Source organism: Chamaea fasciata, unplaced genomic scaffold, assembly GCF_029207755.1.
Source record: "Chamaea fasciata isolate MVZ Bird 193981 ecotype frontalis unplaced genomic scaffold, bChaFas1.0.hap1 SCAF_76, whole genome shotgun sequence".
In the NCBI taxonomy this organism is placed as follows: domain Eukaryota; kingdom Metazoa; phylum Chordata; class Aves; order Passeriformes; family Sylviidae; genus Chamaea; species Chamaea fasciata.
Window position 1 is genome coordinate 354346 of NW_027094161.1, and position 16978 is coordinate 371323.

Consider the following 16978-nt stretch of genomic DNA (forward strand, 5'->3'; position numbering starts at 1 on the left):
CACCACCTGAAGGAATCAGTGAAATTTACTACAGTTCAAAGCAGCAAAGGAGCACAGAAGGAGCAGCTCAGCAATGCAGCCAGCCGTCACTACCACGGATTGCCCGCAGTGATTGAGAAAGATCCATCACCAGTTACCCTCAGCCTTTCCCATCACCCACACCCACACAGCAGCTGGGGAAGCTGTCACAGCCAAGGACTGCAGAGCCTCTCCCGGACACTGGGAATTCCTGCAGCTGCCTCCAGCCACAGCTGAGGCTCCAGCCTGGCTGGGAGAGGGCCCAGCTTTGATAGTGCTGAATAAACAAACTGCCAGCAGCACTCCTAGTACAGGAACATCTGGTTGCATCCTCCTCTTGGGTTTCTCCCAAAGCCTGGCCAGGGCCCAAGGAGGAACCAGGGGAGTTGCCTTTGACCCTACAGCCCCGAACAAGGCCAGATGTCAGACTTCATGGCCTTGTCTGGCTTCTAAATACAGAAAGGTCAATACATGTTTCACTGAGGAGAGGATGCATCTATTACAACGCTAATGACGGTGCCTATTTTGTTAACGAGCAGATACAAAGATAACCTTTGGCTGGAAGGTTCATCGAGAGGTCACCTTTGGCTCAGGGCCGCTTGTTCAGGCCTCAGTCAGGCCTCTTGTCCAGGCCTTGGCACTTCAGGCTTTAGTGCTGGGCTTGACACTGCTGGCTTAACACTGGGACTTGATGAGCTCCCAGGTCTTTCCCAACAGAAAGGATTCTATATTTCCATGATTTTATCTGCTGGATTCAGTCAGGTCCATGTTAGCAGCATTACTTTGGTCAAAAAGTTCCCTCTTGGTCAGCTCTTGTGGCCTAAGGCTTCAGCTCCTTCAGCTCCTGGTGCTAAGCTGCTCACGCTGAACGAGACGACTCAGAGAGAAGAATACAGTTCATCCAATTCCTTCTGGGACACTGAGAGGGGAGGGTGTGCAAACAGGAGCATTGTTTGGTGTCCCCTCGTCTCTGCCCTTCACGCCTTTCAGCGCTTAGAAACAGCCGAGAGCTTTCTCCAAGAGTGCGATGAAGCAGCTGCTCCTGCTCCCAGGTCCGGCTCTCTCCAGTCTCTGACCTTGCCTGCTTTTGCCCCTCTTGCTGTGCCCTCTGTTCCCCCGGGGCTCGGTGGCTGCTGCCCAGGACTGTGGAAGTGGCACAGATCCAGGGGTCGAGACCCTCCTTCCTCTGCCCTTGCAGCTGCCTGCTCACAGCAGCCTTTTCCATCTGGAAGCTCCACGTGGAGAGGGAGTCCTCACCTCTGTTCCTTGCACAACCCCCAGGAGCCCAGGGCTGCCATCTCAAGTCCCTGCGGGCCCTGAGGGCACCCGGGTGCCTCAGGCTGCTGTGACACCACTGCCCACGGGAGGGAACAGTGGCGGGGGCTGTGCTCAAAGCCAGCTCCATGTGCTGCTGCTGCTGCTGCTGCTGTGGGGGTCGTTTGCCCAGCCCTGCCCCAGACTGAGGGATCGGATCCAGGCCCTGCTGCTGCTCCCTGGGGATCAGGCACAGTTTGGTTGTTGCCGTCAGGGCCAGCAGAAGCCGTGGCCGGAGCAGCGGGTGCTGACAGTGCCCCAGGGCCCGGGGCCGGAGGTGTTCCTGTGCTGGGGGCTGGCCGGAGCTGCCCCTTGTTCTCCCTCTGCCTCCCGCAGAGCTGGGCCGGGCACAAGTGGGGCAGCACAGCAAACAGGGAGCCTGCCAGTCTCTTCCAGCCCTGTCTGCTCAGAGTTTGGGCCTTGGAGCTGCAGGTGGACACAGGCAGCTGCTCCTGCTCCCTCTGCGTGTCCCCGTGTTCAGCAGTGCTGCTCCATCAGTCTGTGCCCAGCAACGGGGAAAAGCCTCAGCCCTGCAGGGCCAGGAGCTGCCGGGCTCTGCCTGGGGAGCTGCTCCACACGGGAACCAGCAGCAAAGGACATTCCTTCCCTAGGACAAGTTTTCTATTAAGAAAAAAAAAAAAAAAGAAAATTAAAAACAACACAGAAAAAAAAGTGGAAGATAAAAACAAAACCCAAGTGCAGCGTAGTAAAAATACTTTATAGCTTTGGATAAAGAGATAACTGAACTTTTTCAAATGAGATCTCCGTTATTTACTCCATAAATGTGCTGATGGCATGGATCCATCCTACTGACCTCAGCAGCCTTTTAAAAAAGATTTTGTGGTTTGTTTCCAGTATTATTTTAAATTGTGATTGAAGCAATAGGAAATTGCTTTGTGCCCTGCCACCTCCATGCAGGACTGGGAATCTAAACTTTGCCAAACCCCAAATCCTTTACAAGACGACCTTCCTTCTCACCCTGTGAATGAGCTGCACATTCCCTTTGAAATTGTCAGGGGTTTCTTAAAGACGCAAAGTCCCACTTACAGCTTTTTGCTCTGCTTGGGAAGTGCAGAAGGGCAATTCTTCATCCATCCGCTCCAGACTGCACTGCCTTAGGAACGCCGTCCACTCGCCAGGTTTTGCTCACTTGTGGCACTTCTGGAGGAGGAAGAAAGGGCAGTTGCACGATTCCAGCCAAAAAAGGAATGAAGAGCGGGACAGACAAAACATCCTGTGGAGATCCAGGCGTTCAGCTGGAACTGTGGAGTGCTTGGGTTCTTGCCAATTGGATGTGGATCCCTCACTGCAATCTCTTGGCCTGCAGGAGAGTCTCACTCACCTGCAAAAGCAGAAAGCTCACTCGGTGGGCTCAGAATGGGCTCGTCTGATGCAAAGCTGTCAGAGCAATGTGAGGGCAGAGCCGGCCCAGCCGTGCCTGGGGCTGAGCCCAGCAGAGCCCTGGCAGAGCCCAGAGCAGCCTCAGCACCCGCAGAGCCCGGCTGGAAGGAGAGAAACCAGAAACTGCCCGTCAGCCGAAGGCTCCTGTCCCCTCGTCCCGGCCGCCCGCAGTGCCCAGGCCACGCTGGCCGTGCTCAGAGCTGGGCCCAAAGCTGCCCATCACTGCTGCCTTTGGGGGCAGAGCAGGAGGGCAGGACACGTGCCCAGCCTGCAGCCGGCCACGGCACATCCAGCCCTCAGCAGCTGCGCAGAGCCAAAAGGCAGCTTGACGGCCGAGTGAAGAATCTGTGGCGTCTGCCCCAGCAAAGGGAGGAACCTTTGGTGCCCGGCCAGGCCGTGCCATGCCCACATCTGGGAGCATCCCCCCAGCTGTGGACTCACCTGCAAATTGGGCCCCAGGGAGCGTGTCTGAAGAAGGTGCCAGAATCCAAGTCGATCATCCTCAGCTGCCGGTGGCCAGGTCGAGGAAGAGCTTGGCATCCTTGGGGTTGTCCTTGGTGTCTCCAGCAGCAGCCCCACCTGATACAGCTTCTCCAGGGGCTCCTCCTTCCCTGGGGGCCAGACCAGGCTGTCAGTGCTCTGCCCAGGGCCCCAGCCACCAACGAACCAGGACAAGCATAACTAGGGTGGATGGTGGCCACCAGTGCTTGCTACACCAGGTCTCCAGCTCCGCCCCAGCACAGATGTTCCCATCTGGTCATCCCTGCTCAGAGCTACAGGCAGGACAAAAACACTCTGGTTTTCTTTAGCACTGATTGCCATGAGATGTGTGGAGCTCTTACCTGTCAGGTCTTTGGATCAAACTGTGCACATGGACTTCTCCCATCTTCTAGGGACGATGAACACCCTGCAGCCAAGGATCATTGAAGAGGTCTTCTAAGGATGGCCTGTCCAAGGGTTGCATGGACAAACACCTCCTGATAACATTTTGGCACTCTGAAGAGAGAAACCAGAAACCAGCAGTCAGTTGGAGAAGGATCCCGTCTGCTTTGCCCCTCCATTCCCGTGCCCAGGCCATGCTGGGTGTGCCCAGAGCTGTGCCTAAACTTCCCCATGGATTCTCTGTTTGGAGGAGTGCAGGACATGTGCCACCTCCTCAGCAGCTGCCAGAGCAGGGTGCTCATCAGCCTGCTGCTGTCTCCCAGCACCGGGATTCCCCTGTGCCCAGAGATGAGGACCCACCTTGAGAGAGCCATCGTGGGAACAAGATGCGCCCCCAGATGAACTGCTGGCCCCTCCTGAACGGGTGCTTCCCCATGACCAGGTGGTACAGCAGGAGGCCCAGGGACCAGATGGTCGCTGCCTCGCCGTGGTAGTGTTGGTGGTGGATCCACTCTGGTGGGCTGTAGGGCAGGGTTCCTATGGAACACAGACGGAGTTCATCAGGGGATGCTGCAACTCCTAAAGCCTCGCCCCGGCATCCCTGGGCGTGTGGGGGCTGGCCCCCTCCCGCCCCCCACCCAAAAGCAACTTGGCTCAAGAAATAACGCCGCTCCTAGCAGCGAGAGGGGGAAGCCGCGGTGCTACAGCCAGGCTGGGCCGTGAGATGCCCAGGAACATTCCCTGAGAGGGCTCACCTGCAAATTGCCTGTAGGCTGTGTCTTGGAGGAAGGCGCCGCAGCCAAAGTCGATCAGTTTGAGCTGCCCGGTGGCCAGGTCGAGCAGGATGTTCTCGGGCTTGATGTCGCGGTGCAGGACCCCGCAGCTGGTGCAGTGCCGCACGGCCGCCAGCACCTGGCGGAACAGCCCCCGCGCCTCCTCCTCCGGCAGGAACCTCCGCTCCGCCAGGAAACCCGAGAGGTCCTGGCACCGCTCCGGACGCTCCAGCACCAACAGGAAGCTGTTGGGGAGCTCAACCCACTCCAGCAGCTGAATGATGCCACCACATCCAGAGGACAGCCTGTCCAGCAGCACGATTTCCAGGGGCGCACGGGCGCCGTTGGGCTGCCGAAGGACCACGATGCCGTCAGTGGGGCTGAGGCTGTGCCAGGGCTCGGGAACCCCTCACCCAGCCCCGGATGCTCTGGGCCCCCCGCTCAGCCCACGCCCGCTCTCCCTGCAGGGCTCCCGCCGGCTCTTCCCCTGCCGGGCCCCAGCTTCTCCCGCCGGCCCCGCTCACTCACCAGCTCGCCCCAGTGCTGGACGCGGGCCCGGGGCACGCATTTGATGGCCACCTGCGAGCAAAGGCCAGCAGCGGGCTCAGCTCGCCGCCTGCCCCGCCGCGCCCCGATCTTCTCCTCCTCCTCCTCCGCCCTCCTCCTCCTCCTCCGCCCGCCGCCAGCCCCGCCGCTCACCGGGGCGCCGTCCGAGAGCCGCGTCCCCGAGCAGACGCTGCCGAAGCCTCCGCGCCCCAGCAGCGAACCCAGCCGGTACCGGTCCTGCAGGGCCTCCCGCGCCTCCCCTGCGGGCGACACGCGGCCCTCAGCGCTCGGCCCGGGGCCAGACACGGCCCCCGAGCGCCCCCCGAGCGCCCCGGGCCGGCCATCCCCACCCGCCCCGGGCCCCGGCGGCTCGAGGCCGGCGGCTGCGCTGCCGAGCGGCGGAGCTCGGGCCGGGCAAGCCGCGGCGGAGGCGGCGGGAGCGGCCGCGCCGCGTGTGTCCTTAGCGGGGCCCGGGAGGAGCCGGGGCCGGGGCCGGGGCCGGGGCCGGGGCCGGGGTCGGGACAGGCGCAGCCAAAGCGCAGCGATGCCGCCCTGGCCCCAGGCACTGATGCCCGCCCAGCACCGCCACAGCCAGCACCGCCAGAGCCGAGCGGAGCCCAGACCGCGGCGGGACGCCCGGGGCCGGGGGCGGGCCCGGGGCATGGCCCAGCCCTGCGGGGGGAGAGGGAGAGGCCGGGACGGGGACGCCGAGAGGGGCCGGGGGGGTCGGGAAAGGGACACCGGGAGAGGCTGCGGGACAGCGAGACAGAGTGCGGGACAGCGGGAGAGGGAGAGGAGGAACAAGAGAGGGACGGGGAGGGGTCGTAGACGCCGTAGACTCGCTGCTGCCGCTGCTGCTGCCGCTGCCGCCGCTGCAACTGGAGCCCTGGGGCCGTTTGTCCGCGTGTCCGTTCCACGCTCCAGCCCCGCGCTCCCCGGGGGCAGCCCCCGAGCCGCTCCAAACACGGCAACTTGGCCGTGCTGAGCCCAGATCCAGAGGCCTGACTCCTGCGCCGTGGCGGAGGAATTCCCTCGGTCGCTGCTGTGCATTGTCCCTGCTGAGGGTCAGACACTGTCAGGACACATTCCCTGGTTGTAGGATTCGTGCCCGACCCAAGCACGACGCTTATGTCTCCAGCGTTACTTTGCAGCAAAAACAGGGGAAGGCAAACTCTGTGTACGGCCCATGGTATTTTCGAGGGTCTAAAACTCACTAAGTCATTGATCTGAGAGGTGAGATCCATTTGGGATTAATGGCACGGAGAAGTAGTGCAACACGGAAAAGGGAAGCATAGAAATAAATAGAGGAAAACCTCTTGGTTTATTTCTTGCATTTTCATTTCACTTCTGGAAAGCTGTTGCAGTTTTCCAGCAACCTTCACCACAGTCCCAGCTGCTCTTTTCAAGAACCTTTGGTGGAGAACGAGGTCGAGCTGCTGGCACAAGATGTGCCACCAACTGCAGCTTCTCCTGGATTTCCATACTGAGTGCAGCACGACTTTTGCAGCAAAGCAGGACAAATGTTTGGAAAACTTTACGATTTGTCCTTTCTTTTTTCCTTGTGGACTGGGGAGTTGTGCCATTGGTAAGGTTTTCCTTGTTACTGTTTTAATCCAAGAAAACAGGAGGTGGCACCAGCACTTGTTGGGGAATGCAACCCTGACTGAATCCAGAGACAGAATCTCCCTGACACTGTGTGAGCTCCCCGGGCTGGGCTCAGGTTCCTGCTGGGACTCTGCAGAGAGCTCCAGCTGGGATCAGCAGCAGCTGGAAATACCTCTGGGCATCTCCCTTTTCTGCTGCTCGGAGGAAGCAATGAAGTGAGTCAAGAAGTTCTGGTTTTTCTTTCTCCGGGTGCATTTTTGCATTTTGTTTGACACCCCAGCGGCAATTTTTGTGATGGCCTCTCTAAGTTGATTCTATTTCAGCAGCACCAGCAGCAGGGCTGTGTTGGAGCGCTGCAAATGTGGCCTGTGTGGCTTTCATTCCCCTCGACTTAGTGCCCGGGGACTTGGGAGCATTTCAATCTCTTCTTTGCACGGTGCCTGCACCAGAAAGACTGAGTTCACTGTCACAAAAGCACAGCGGGTAGCAAGGATGGAAAAAGGCAATTGCAGTTGTCCTGATAAAATCCAGTCGGCAGCCAGAGGGGTGCAGCAGCAGCCGCCATCTCCAATTGCCAAGGCAAAGGCAGCAGCAGCCTCCTGCCGTCACCTCAGGCTGAGTGAAACAGTGCTGAAAACAGCGCTGGAAGCCGACCCTTCCTTTCTCTGGAGGCTGGGTCGGGGCAGCACAGGCGGGCCCTGAGCAGTCTGGGCTGTTGGCGGGTGAGCGTTGCTCCAGGCCGCAGTGGAGCCGGACAAAGGCCTTGGAAGGCGAGGCAGGAGCAGGTGGGAAGGGGCCGGCGCTGCTGCTGCTCCTGCCCGGGAGCCCCGGCCGGGCCGGGCCGGCGCCCGCTGCGCTGCGGCTCCTGCTGCTGCCAGAGCCGGGCGGGCCTCGGGGACAGGGAATGGACACGGGGGGACAGCAAAGGCCGGCGGGGCTGCGGGGATGCTGGTGCTGGGGCCAGCGCCGGCACGGAGCTTCGGCCGCAATTGACCCGGAGGGAACCGCTGGGCAAAGGCTCCATTTCAGCCTTTCTTTCCTCACGGCTGCGAAACGACCGAAATAAAAGGAGAACCAGCAGGGCCTGGCCCCTTCTCCTTCGGGAGGAGCTCCACGCCTGGGGCCGGGAGGGGCCCTGAGGGGCCGGGAGGGGCAATGAAGGGCCATGAAGGGCTGTCGGGGGCCAGGAGAGGTTCTGTGTAGCCAGGAGGGGTTTGAGGGGCCGTGAGGAGCCTCAGCCCCGGCACAGCGGGGTCCCACCGTGTCCCCAGGGCAGGGCAGCCGTGAGGGGCCGCGAGTGCAGACGTGGCAGCAGAGCGGGCTTGGGGCACCTCCGGGAGGGGATGAGAGCCTTCCCCAGCTCCAAACCACACCAAACCCACCACTAACAGGATTTCCCATCTTTAGAATCCACTGGCAACTTGGAGTCGACTGAACAGTTTAATCCCAGTGGAAAATGCAAGGGAATTTTCCTAATGACTTACATCCAGCCTTGGTTAATCGTGTCTAAGATTTAAAAATCTGACCAGTGAAAAGTAACACTAATAAATAATAAGAACAATAGCAAGAAATAAACTCCCAGATCCCAACACTCAGCACCACACCAAAATGACAAACCTCATTTTTCTTTACTAGCACAAGGTTCATGAAAACAAATCCTGTTAACTTTTTCCACCTCACATCTTCCCCACCAGACAAATGAGGCCGTTTGCAGTGTTTAATACAAGTCACAATGGAGGGCTGGAGGGAAGAACGGGGAGACACTACCAATTTACATGTCAAACCCAGCGGTCCAGCTTCAAAGTGGAGAGAATGAAATGGGATGGGGGCAGGGGCTGGTCAGATGTTCCTCTAAAGGATGGCAAAATCACCTCCAAGTGAACAGGAGGGGAAAATCAATCCCTATAAACCACCCAGGGTGTTCAGGGACTCAGCTGTGAGGAGCTGGACATGGACAGAGGCATCTGGAACAGTTCTTTCCTCAGGCTGAGCTCTCCAGCCTGGCCCTGAAGTCAATCAAGTGCTTTCCCAGAGCATTCCATGGTTGCCAACCACCCTTCAAGATGTGGCTCACAGGAGCAGAGAACCTTTCTCAAGGTTCTGAGCAGAAAAAGTGGCAAGAGATGCCCAATTCAGAGCTCTGTTTAAAAACCTGGAAAATAAAAATCAGTTGAACTCTGAAGCCCAGTGGTGGCTCCCAGAATCTCAGAGCCAAGGGAAAACGGGAAAGGCTTTTTACAAGAACCAACGCTGAAGAGCTCCCAGATGAATGTGTGACATTTTGAGAGGCTTCCAATTTTCCACAGTTTTCCTTGAATTGTTGAAATTGATTTTGCCTTTGCCTCCTCTTGCACTAAAGGAGCCTCATTTCAGCAGCCAGGAAGGCAAAGCTCATTCCTGGCCCTGGCTGCTGCTGTCCGTGCAGCATTTCCATCCCTCCCGTGGCCTCTTCCCTCAGGGTCCCCAGCAGCAGCAGCTGCCGGAGCAGCACATGGAAGCTGCAGATGGAAGTGCTGCCCACCCCAGCCTGAAGCTACACAAGGATCCTGCTGTCAGGAACCCCAATATTCCCTCCCAGGGGCCCTGCAAACAGTCACCAATTTTCAGAAGAGCAGTGTGGACAGCAGCTGCACCTGGCCGTTATCCTCTATGAAAGGAAGAAAAAAAGACCTCAGCATCGGCTGCTCGGGGCTCAGCTGGGCGTGAGCCTGCAAACCCACAGGGCACCAAGTGTTTGGTGGGCACACAGTGGCCGTGGCTGGGGGCACAGAGCCTTGCATGGTCAGAGAGTGGCAGGAGCACCGCAACCAGCTGCAGGGCGACAGGGCTGGGTCTCAGCATGTCCTTGTCCAAAACTGCAAAGCTGAGCATCACGGCCGTCATCCTGACTGACTGTTCATCTGTGTCCCACAGGAGCTCCACAAAATGTTCAGGCAGGGGCCACACTTTTTTAGCCTGTGAGGAACACAAGTCGTGAAACGCCGCCCTGGTGCCAACAGGGCCCAGAGGCCAAAGGCCTGTCCCGAGGTACTCGGGCAGCCGAACCAGGAGGCAGGAGAGCTGGGAGCAGCTGCCTGAGCTCTCGAAGCCCAGCCAAGCCCAAGCGACTGCATTCCCCAGCTCAGCTCCAGCCACTGCCCCCTTGTCACCATTGAGGGAGGGATCCTCAGTGAGCTCGAGAAGGGCCCTGAGCGCAAGGTTACACCTTTCCCTGCACTCACTCCGCAGGTGCTTTGGGGGAGCGCCAGAGCAGCCGGCTGGCAGGAACATGGCAGCTCCCCGGGGGCTGCTTGTGGCCTCTGACACCCAATTCCTCAGGGCTTCCCACCAGCCCAGCCCCTCAGAGTCTCCCCCAGCCCGGCCAGCCTGCCCGGCAGCAGAGGCGCAGCCCCACAGCAGCTCCAGAGGAGCCCGATCAAGAGGCACCGCGGAGCCCTCAGCAATCCGGCCAGCAGCACACGGGCAGGAGGACACAGACGGCGGTTCCTGGCTGGCAGAGGGCTTGTGGCCATCTCCAGGCTCCGGCCTCGCAGGGATGCCCACAGCTCCGGCCCCCGCCCACGCGCTCTCTCGGCAGTGCAAAGGCTTCCGCAGGACCACCGAGGGCCGAGGGGCTTCTGGCCATTTTCCCTGCAAGGCTGCACGCCTGGGCAGCTTGCTGAGCACAAAGCACCCTTTTCCCCCTCTTCCCCTGTGCACCCAGGGCAGCAAAAGAAAAATCCTGGGAGTCCGTGTATTGTAACACATATCCTATATTTATATACTGAAGAAAAAAAAGAAGAAAAGAAGAATCCTGTAGAAGAAGAAAATCCCCGCTGGCTCAGTTGGCCCCAGCAGACAGAGTGTCCCAGATCAGCTCTCCGCAGAGCTCCAGCAGCGCAGCCAGCCCAGGCCCGACAGTCGAGGCCGTGTCTTCCGTGCCCTGCGGAGCTGATCTCGCAGCTTCCGCAGGATGGAGTACGGAGCTCTCTGGACTGCCCGGAGGACCAAGGCTGTTTCAATGGCCAGGTTTCTGATGGCAGGGCTGCTGTCATCTGCCGTGTCTTCAAGGGCTGCAAGACAGAGGAACACGGGGCCATAGCCCTGATCAGCAGGGACCCGAGGAGAGCCCCCTGCCAGGGCCAGCCCAGCCCGCTCTTGCCATGGCCACGAGGGAGCAGGGACCAAGGGGATTGAAACATTAATTTTGAAGAATTACAGACTTTATACTGGATATTGCTGAAGTAAGACAGATAGACTTCCCTTTTGATAAGCAGAAGCCGGATTTAAGGAACTGATAAATCATGGGGCCTGTCAACTTATGCTTGTGTATTCTGACTAATCAATAGGCTTCAAGAAGCACAGTAAATTCATAAATGAAATACTCCTGGGAAAACGGGATTCAGTCGTCACGCAACACTAAAAGGTTAAAAAGTCAAAGCTAAGAAGACTCACTTACTTCATCATTTTGAGACCCCGCCCCATAAAAAAGACCACCGACCCATTTCAAAGAACAAACCACGCATGCTTAATAGCTTTTGGCTAATTACCATAGGAAGCGGGGAATGGGAGGTACTGAAGTCATGAATATACATTTGTGTTTTGGGTATTCAATCCTTCTGTACATAAAAAGACCCTGTGATCTTCTGTGAGCGCGCGTGTGCTCGGGAGCTATCCCGCACGCTGTCTGGCGTCGTAATTAAACATACACTTTCTAACTCTAAACCGCTGGAGAGTCTTTTGTCCGTCATTGTTGGATATCGGCATTAGGGCGATATTCCTATTTTTTTAATAATTCAATAGAACACCCCAAATTGCCCAATTTGGACCCCAAATTTCCAAGAATTAGCTGTATAGAGCCAAAAATTCACAAAAATTTCCTTTATGGACCCCAGAACTCCACTATAGAGATGCCAAGACTCCCCCAGACCCCCTTACATCCCATGTAGAGAACCCCAGATCCCCTATAGGGTCCCCCAGGCGCCCCCGGACCCTCTATCGAGCCCCTACATATCCCCTCAGACCCCCCTGGGGACCTCCAGACCCCCCCAGACCCCCCAAATCCCCCACAGGGACCCACAGACACCCCTAGACCTCTCCGGACCCGCTACAGGCTCCCGCTGACCCCTAGAGATCCCCTACAGACCCCCCAACCCCCCAAAACACCACAGAGACCCCCCAAATCCCCCACAGACACCCAGACCCCATTTAGGGATGCCCGGAGCCCCTTTACGGACCCCGCTGGACCCTCTACAGAGCCCCAGACCCCGATAGAGCCCCGAGACCCGCCCAGCCCCCTTTAGGGACGCCCAGACCGCCCTAAATCCCCTATGGACCCCCTTAAACCCCTTACAGACCACCCACTAAAGCCCCTAAAGACACCCCCAGGTCCCCCCAGACCCCTATAGATCCCCTACAGATCCCCTACAGATCCCCTATAGATCCCCTCTAGATCCCCCATTGCCCCACCGTAGGTCTCGGACACGCCGGAGCCGGCTCGGGGGACCGGGAACAACGATGGCAGCGCCCGGGAGAGCCACCTCTGGGTCGTCTGCGCATGCGCTGGACGGAACGCGCCAGCAGATGGGCGGGGTCCAAGGGAAAAAGGGGCGTGGCCAATGACAGGGCGGGGAACGAATGGAACGAGGCGGGGTCAGAGAAAGGGCGGGAACTGGGAGGGGAAAGAAGCGGGGTCCAGGAAACGGCGGGAATTCTGAGGGGGAATGGGCGGGGTCAAGGGAACGCGCGGTCCTAAAAGGGCCCGGTTTGGCTTAAAATCACCCGCAAGACCCTAAAATCTCCGGCACCGAGACCGAGACCAGCACCAGAAACGGCACCAGCACCGAGACTGAGACCGACACCGGAACCGAGACCGGCACCGCTCCGGGACCGGCACTGTGGGACCGACACCGAAACCGGCACCAGAACTGGTACCGGAACCAAGACTGAGACCGACACCGACACTGGGACCGGCGCCGGGAGCGCTTCGGAACCGGCACCGGCACCGGCACCAGGACTGCTCCAGGACTGCGGCCAGAACCCAGACCGGGAGCGCTCCGGGACCGAGACCGAGACCGGCACCGGAACCAGCACCGAGACTGGCACCGCTCCGGGCCCAAGACTGGGATTGGCACTGGGAGCACTCCGGGACCAAAAACGGCACCGGCACCGCTCCGACACCGAGACTGAGACCAGGACTGAAAGTGGAACCGGCACTGGCACCGAGACTGGCACCGCTCCGGGATCGAGATCGGCACCGCGACCGGAATCAGCACCGGGAGCGCTCCGGGACCGAGACCGGGACCGAGACTGAGACCGAGGCCGAAACAGGGACCGGGATCGGACCCGGAATCGCTCCGGGATCGGCTCCAGGATAGATCCGGGACCGCCGCGTTCGCTGCGGGGAGTTTTGGCCGCGCCGCCGGGCGGGACTGGGAGGGACGGGGAGGTTGCCCTGGGCCGGGCGGGACCGCCTCGGTTCGCATCGTTCCGAGGCGGCCACCCCGGTCCAGATGATCCCAGTCTCTATGGTTCTGATCCAGATGGTCCAGCCTGTGAAATCCCAGTCCATGTGATCCCAGTCCATGTGATCAAGAACTCTCCAAGTTTGATTTACTATCAAACCACATCCCACCCACCCAGCCCCACACAATCCCGATCCCAACATCCGCCCACAAAAATATCCCCAAACCAACTGTTCCATTTAGAGTTGTAACCCGTTCATTCTTATCCCATCCCCACTCACGTGGACCACCATGATACCCTGAGGTTGCCAGGTTCAGGTGACGACTTCTGGGATGTGATTCTTGAGTACTGGTATATCTAACAGTGGCTTCAGACCACGGCCACTCAGCTGGCTCCTGGCCATGGGAGTGTGGCAGGATACAGAGAAGTAGTAATAATGTTAACATGGTTATTTTGTTTTCATGTCACTTGAAGTGTCCCCTCGGAGTTCTCCTGCAATAGCAAAACACAGAAAAATCTGCCACCTAACGGCAGAACATTAAAATGATGGAATTATCCAGCGGGTATTTATCCGATGTTCTTTTCCTAAGGCATCAGATGCTATCCACGCAACTTTATTCAGAGAAGTTTTCAACACAAGTGGTACTTCTTCCACCGTAGGGAGGTCTACCAAAACAGGGTGTCCCGGGTCATGAACTGGAGTTTCGGGATCATTTGGTCCTCTTTGTGAGGAGATTAAGCTCAGAGGATTTGGGCAAAAAGCAGTAATTTTGGCGCACCCACTTACCCCCCATCTTTCATTTTCACTTTGCACCGCTTTATGCAACCGGCCATCCCAGCCTCCCTCTTGTGGTTTCAGAAGTCGTCTTAAAAGACCGTTAGTCCTTTCTACAATTCCATTAGCTTGAGGGTAATAGGGAGTGTGAAAAGACCATTTTATCCCTTCACCTTTTGCCCATTCCTGTACTACTTTAGCAGTAAAGTGTGACCCATTATCAGATTGAATTTCCTGTGGTTTTGGGAAAGTCCCGAACCATATCTGCAATGCTTTAACAGTGTTTTCCCCTGTAGCCCTTTTAAATGCCTCGGCTTGAACTGATCCAGATGTAATCTCAACCCCCACTAACACAAAATGTTTACCTCCTGATTGCTTAAAGGGACCCATGTAATCTACCTGCCATGCATCCCATAAGCCTTTACCTGTCCTCAAGTGTAGTGGGTCATCCTCTAAAGGATGTCTTTCTAGCCGTTTGCGACGCTGCTCACAGGCTGAAATGCAGGTGTTACACATTTCTCTGGTAACGGGCCAAGCCCGGGGATGAGCTTCCTTGTATAAATCTTTTGTACCTGTGTGTTGTCGTTTTACATGCAGCCATTCTAATAAGTGCTCCCAATCTTCAGTGATTTCATCCTTTTTCAGAGGACTTAATTTTGCTAATTCATCAGCTCTGTTATTCCATTCTCCTGCTGGATTATCATCTGTCTGGTGAGAGGCTACCCACCCTACAGCAAAATTCCCTTGACTTGCAATTTGTAAAATTTCTTGCCACTTTTCTTTCTGCCACACTGAAATTCTGTTAACTTCCCAATCATTCTGTTGCCAGAAAGGCAGCCATTCAGTGCAGCCCTTATATACAGCATAGGAGTCAGTGTAAATACAGACAAGAGAGGTGTTTTGTGCCTCCCTCTGGAAAACACTCCAAACAGCTCTAAGTTCCCCAATTCGGGCACTGCCTTCCCCTTCTGTAATGATCCGCTCTGCAGAAGAAGTGTGCAAAGCTACAGCTCTGTATTTCCACACTTTTCCTTCACGCTTAGCTGAGGCCTCAGTAAACCATGAATGTGCTGTTTGCTCAGGGGAGAAGGGAGGGGCTATTTTAAGAACTGAGGCAGGTTTGTCTTGGCTGCTATTCAGATTCTCTGTGTCTTGTATTGGTAAATTTTTCACAGCGCCTTCAGTAATTGAAAAGATGTTATTAGAATGCTCTATTTGTGCATACCATTTCCTTACTGAGGCTCGTTGTGCTACCCCTTCAGGAGGTGGAGTCCCTGTGATCACTATTTTAATGACTTTAAAGGGACCTCTCAACACAATTGGTTGTTTTCTTGTGATTTTTTTACTTCTATGAGAGCTTGGGTAACAACAAATAAGCCTTTCTCCCAAGTTGTATATCTTTTTTCAGCATCTTTCAAGCCACGGGAGTAGAAGCTAACGGGTCTGATTGGGCCTTCAGGACCCCTCTGCCATATATGTACTGACAATCCTGAGGTAGCAAATCCCCATTCTACCTGAAAAGGATCTGCTGGGTGGATAGGGCCTAGGGCCTGATGAGCTGTGGCTTCAAAAATCAACAATTGTAATGCTTCTTCCTGAGAAGGGCTCCAGTCCCATTTTACTCCCTTTCTCAACAAATCATAAAGAGGTCTAGCAATAATTGAAAAATCTGGAATGTGTTTTCTCCAAAATACCAATAGTCCTAGAGCTTGTTGGAGTTCTTTTCTAGATTCGGGCATCTTGATTTGATCTGAAGAAGTTAGGGTGTCTGGTGGGATGCATGTCATACCTCCTTTCCACCAGATGCCTCAAAATTTCACTTCTTGAGAAGGTTTTTGTATTTTTTTCTGAGGGGATCTGCAAACCAAGGCTTTCTAAGTGGGAAATTATTTTCTGTTGAACATCCTCCACTACTTTTTCTTCCCCTCCCACTAAAATATCATCTATGGATTGGTAAACAGCTACAGTGTCAGGTTTAGATAGTTCTTCTAATTCTTGGGCTAAAGCATGGTGGGCTAAAGTGGGGGAGTGTCGCTACCCTTGGGGTAGACGTGTGAAGGTATATTGCTGTCCCTCCCATGTAAAGGCAAAACGGTCCATATCTTCTTGTTGTATGGGTATCATGAAAAACATGTCTTTAACATCTATTGTTGCCATAATAGAGTGAGCTTTTTCCTGAATTGATATTATTAATTCAGCTGTATTTGGGACCGCTGCTGTAAGAGGGTCTGTGTTGGCATTAAGCCGTCTGTAATCAACTGTCAGTCTCCACTTTCCATTGGGTTTTTTAACTGGCCAGATTGGTGAGTTAAAAGCGCTGTGAGTGTTAACAATTACTCCTTGATCTTTCAATTCCTGAATGACTGGCTTGATGCCATCTTTAGCACCAGAGGGTAAAGGATATTGTTTCACAGAAGTGATTTTGCTGAACGGTAGGGAAGGAGCTGTTTGTAGCAGCCTGATGTTAAGGCTGGGAGCTCCGAAAGACCAGAGAAAGCCTTCTGAGTCTTCCCATTGTCTCCCAGCAAGTATATCCATCCCTAACAAACTGTCAGGAATGTTTCCAATGGCCATTTGGACAGCTATTGGGTTGTCTTCTCCGGGCAGTGTGAGTTTTACTAGAGCGATACTCATAGACTCTGTAGTTCCTAGGGCATTTAAAACACAACATGGTTTTTTGCTGGGAACAAGCCCACACTTTTGGGCGTGTGTGATTTTCAATGCACTGATTTGGGCCCCTGTGTCCACAACAAAAGTTATTAATATTTGTTTGGGGCCAACTATTGCTGTAATCAATATGTCCCCTGTTCTCGGGTCCTTTGTGAGCTTCCTCAAAAACATCCAGTCTCCGTTTCTTCGCTCACTATCGAGAAACGGAGTTTCTAGTTTAAAGGAGGTTGGTGTGTTTCACTTCCCTGAAGCGGGGAGAGAGCATGCTGTGTCTCATTGCTTAAAACCTGTGTTGGGGAATGTTGTGGCTGGTTGCCCAAGGCTTGTGGAAGAGGAGGTGCACTGGGTTGTTGGTTGGATGATTCCAACACAATAGGTTTGGGACAGGGCCAATTGGAAATTATTTTAGCCAATTTATCATACGGCAATTTATCCATTACTTCTCGTGGAACTCCCCTTTTCAGCCCTAGCAACCACAGCTGCTGCCGGTTAGAAATTTGTTTTCCCTTTTCTGGTTTTTCATTAGGAGAAGCAATGTGCCTGACTCCTC

General features: G+C 55.7%; 1 protein-coding gene across 1 annotated transcript; it reads right to left on the bottom strand.

Annotated features, from left to right (window-relative positions):
* Nucleotides 1-3622: 3622 nt before the first annotated feature.
* LOC136304408 (serine/threonine-protein kinase pim-1-like) lies at nt 3623-5597 on the bottom strand. The gene is made up of 5 exons (XM_066207971.1): nt 5088-5597; nt 4917-4967; nt 4371-4737; nt 3976-4152; nt 3623-3729 (listed from the first exon to the last, which is right to left on the bottom strand). The coding sequence occupies exons 1-5, from the start codon at nt 5595-5597 to the stop codon at nt 3623-3625; spliced, it is 1212 nt and encodes a 403-aa protein (XP_066064068.1).
* Between the last annotated feature and the right edge of the window lie 11381 nt (nt 5598-16978).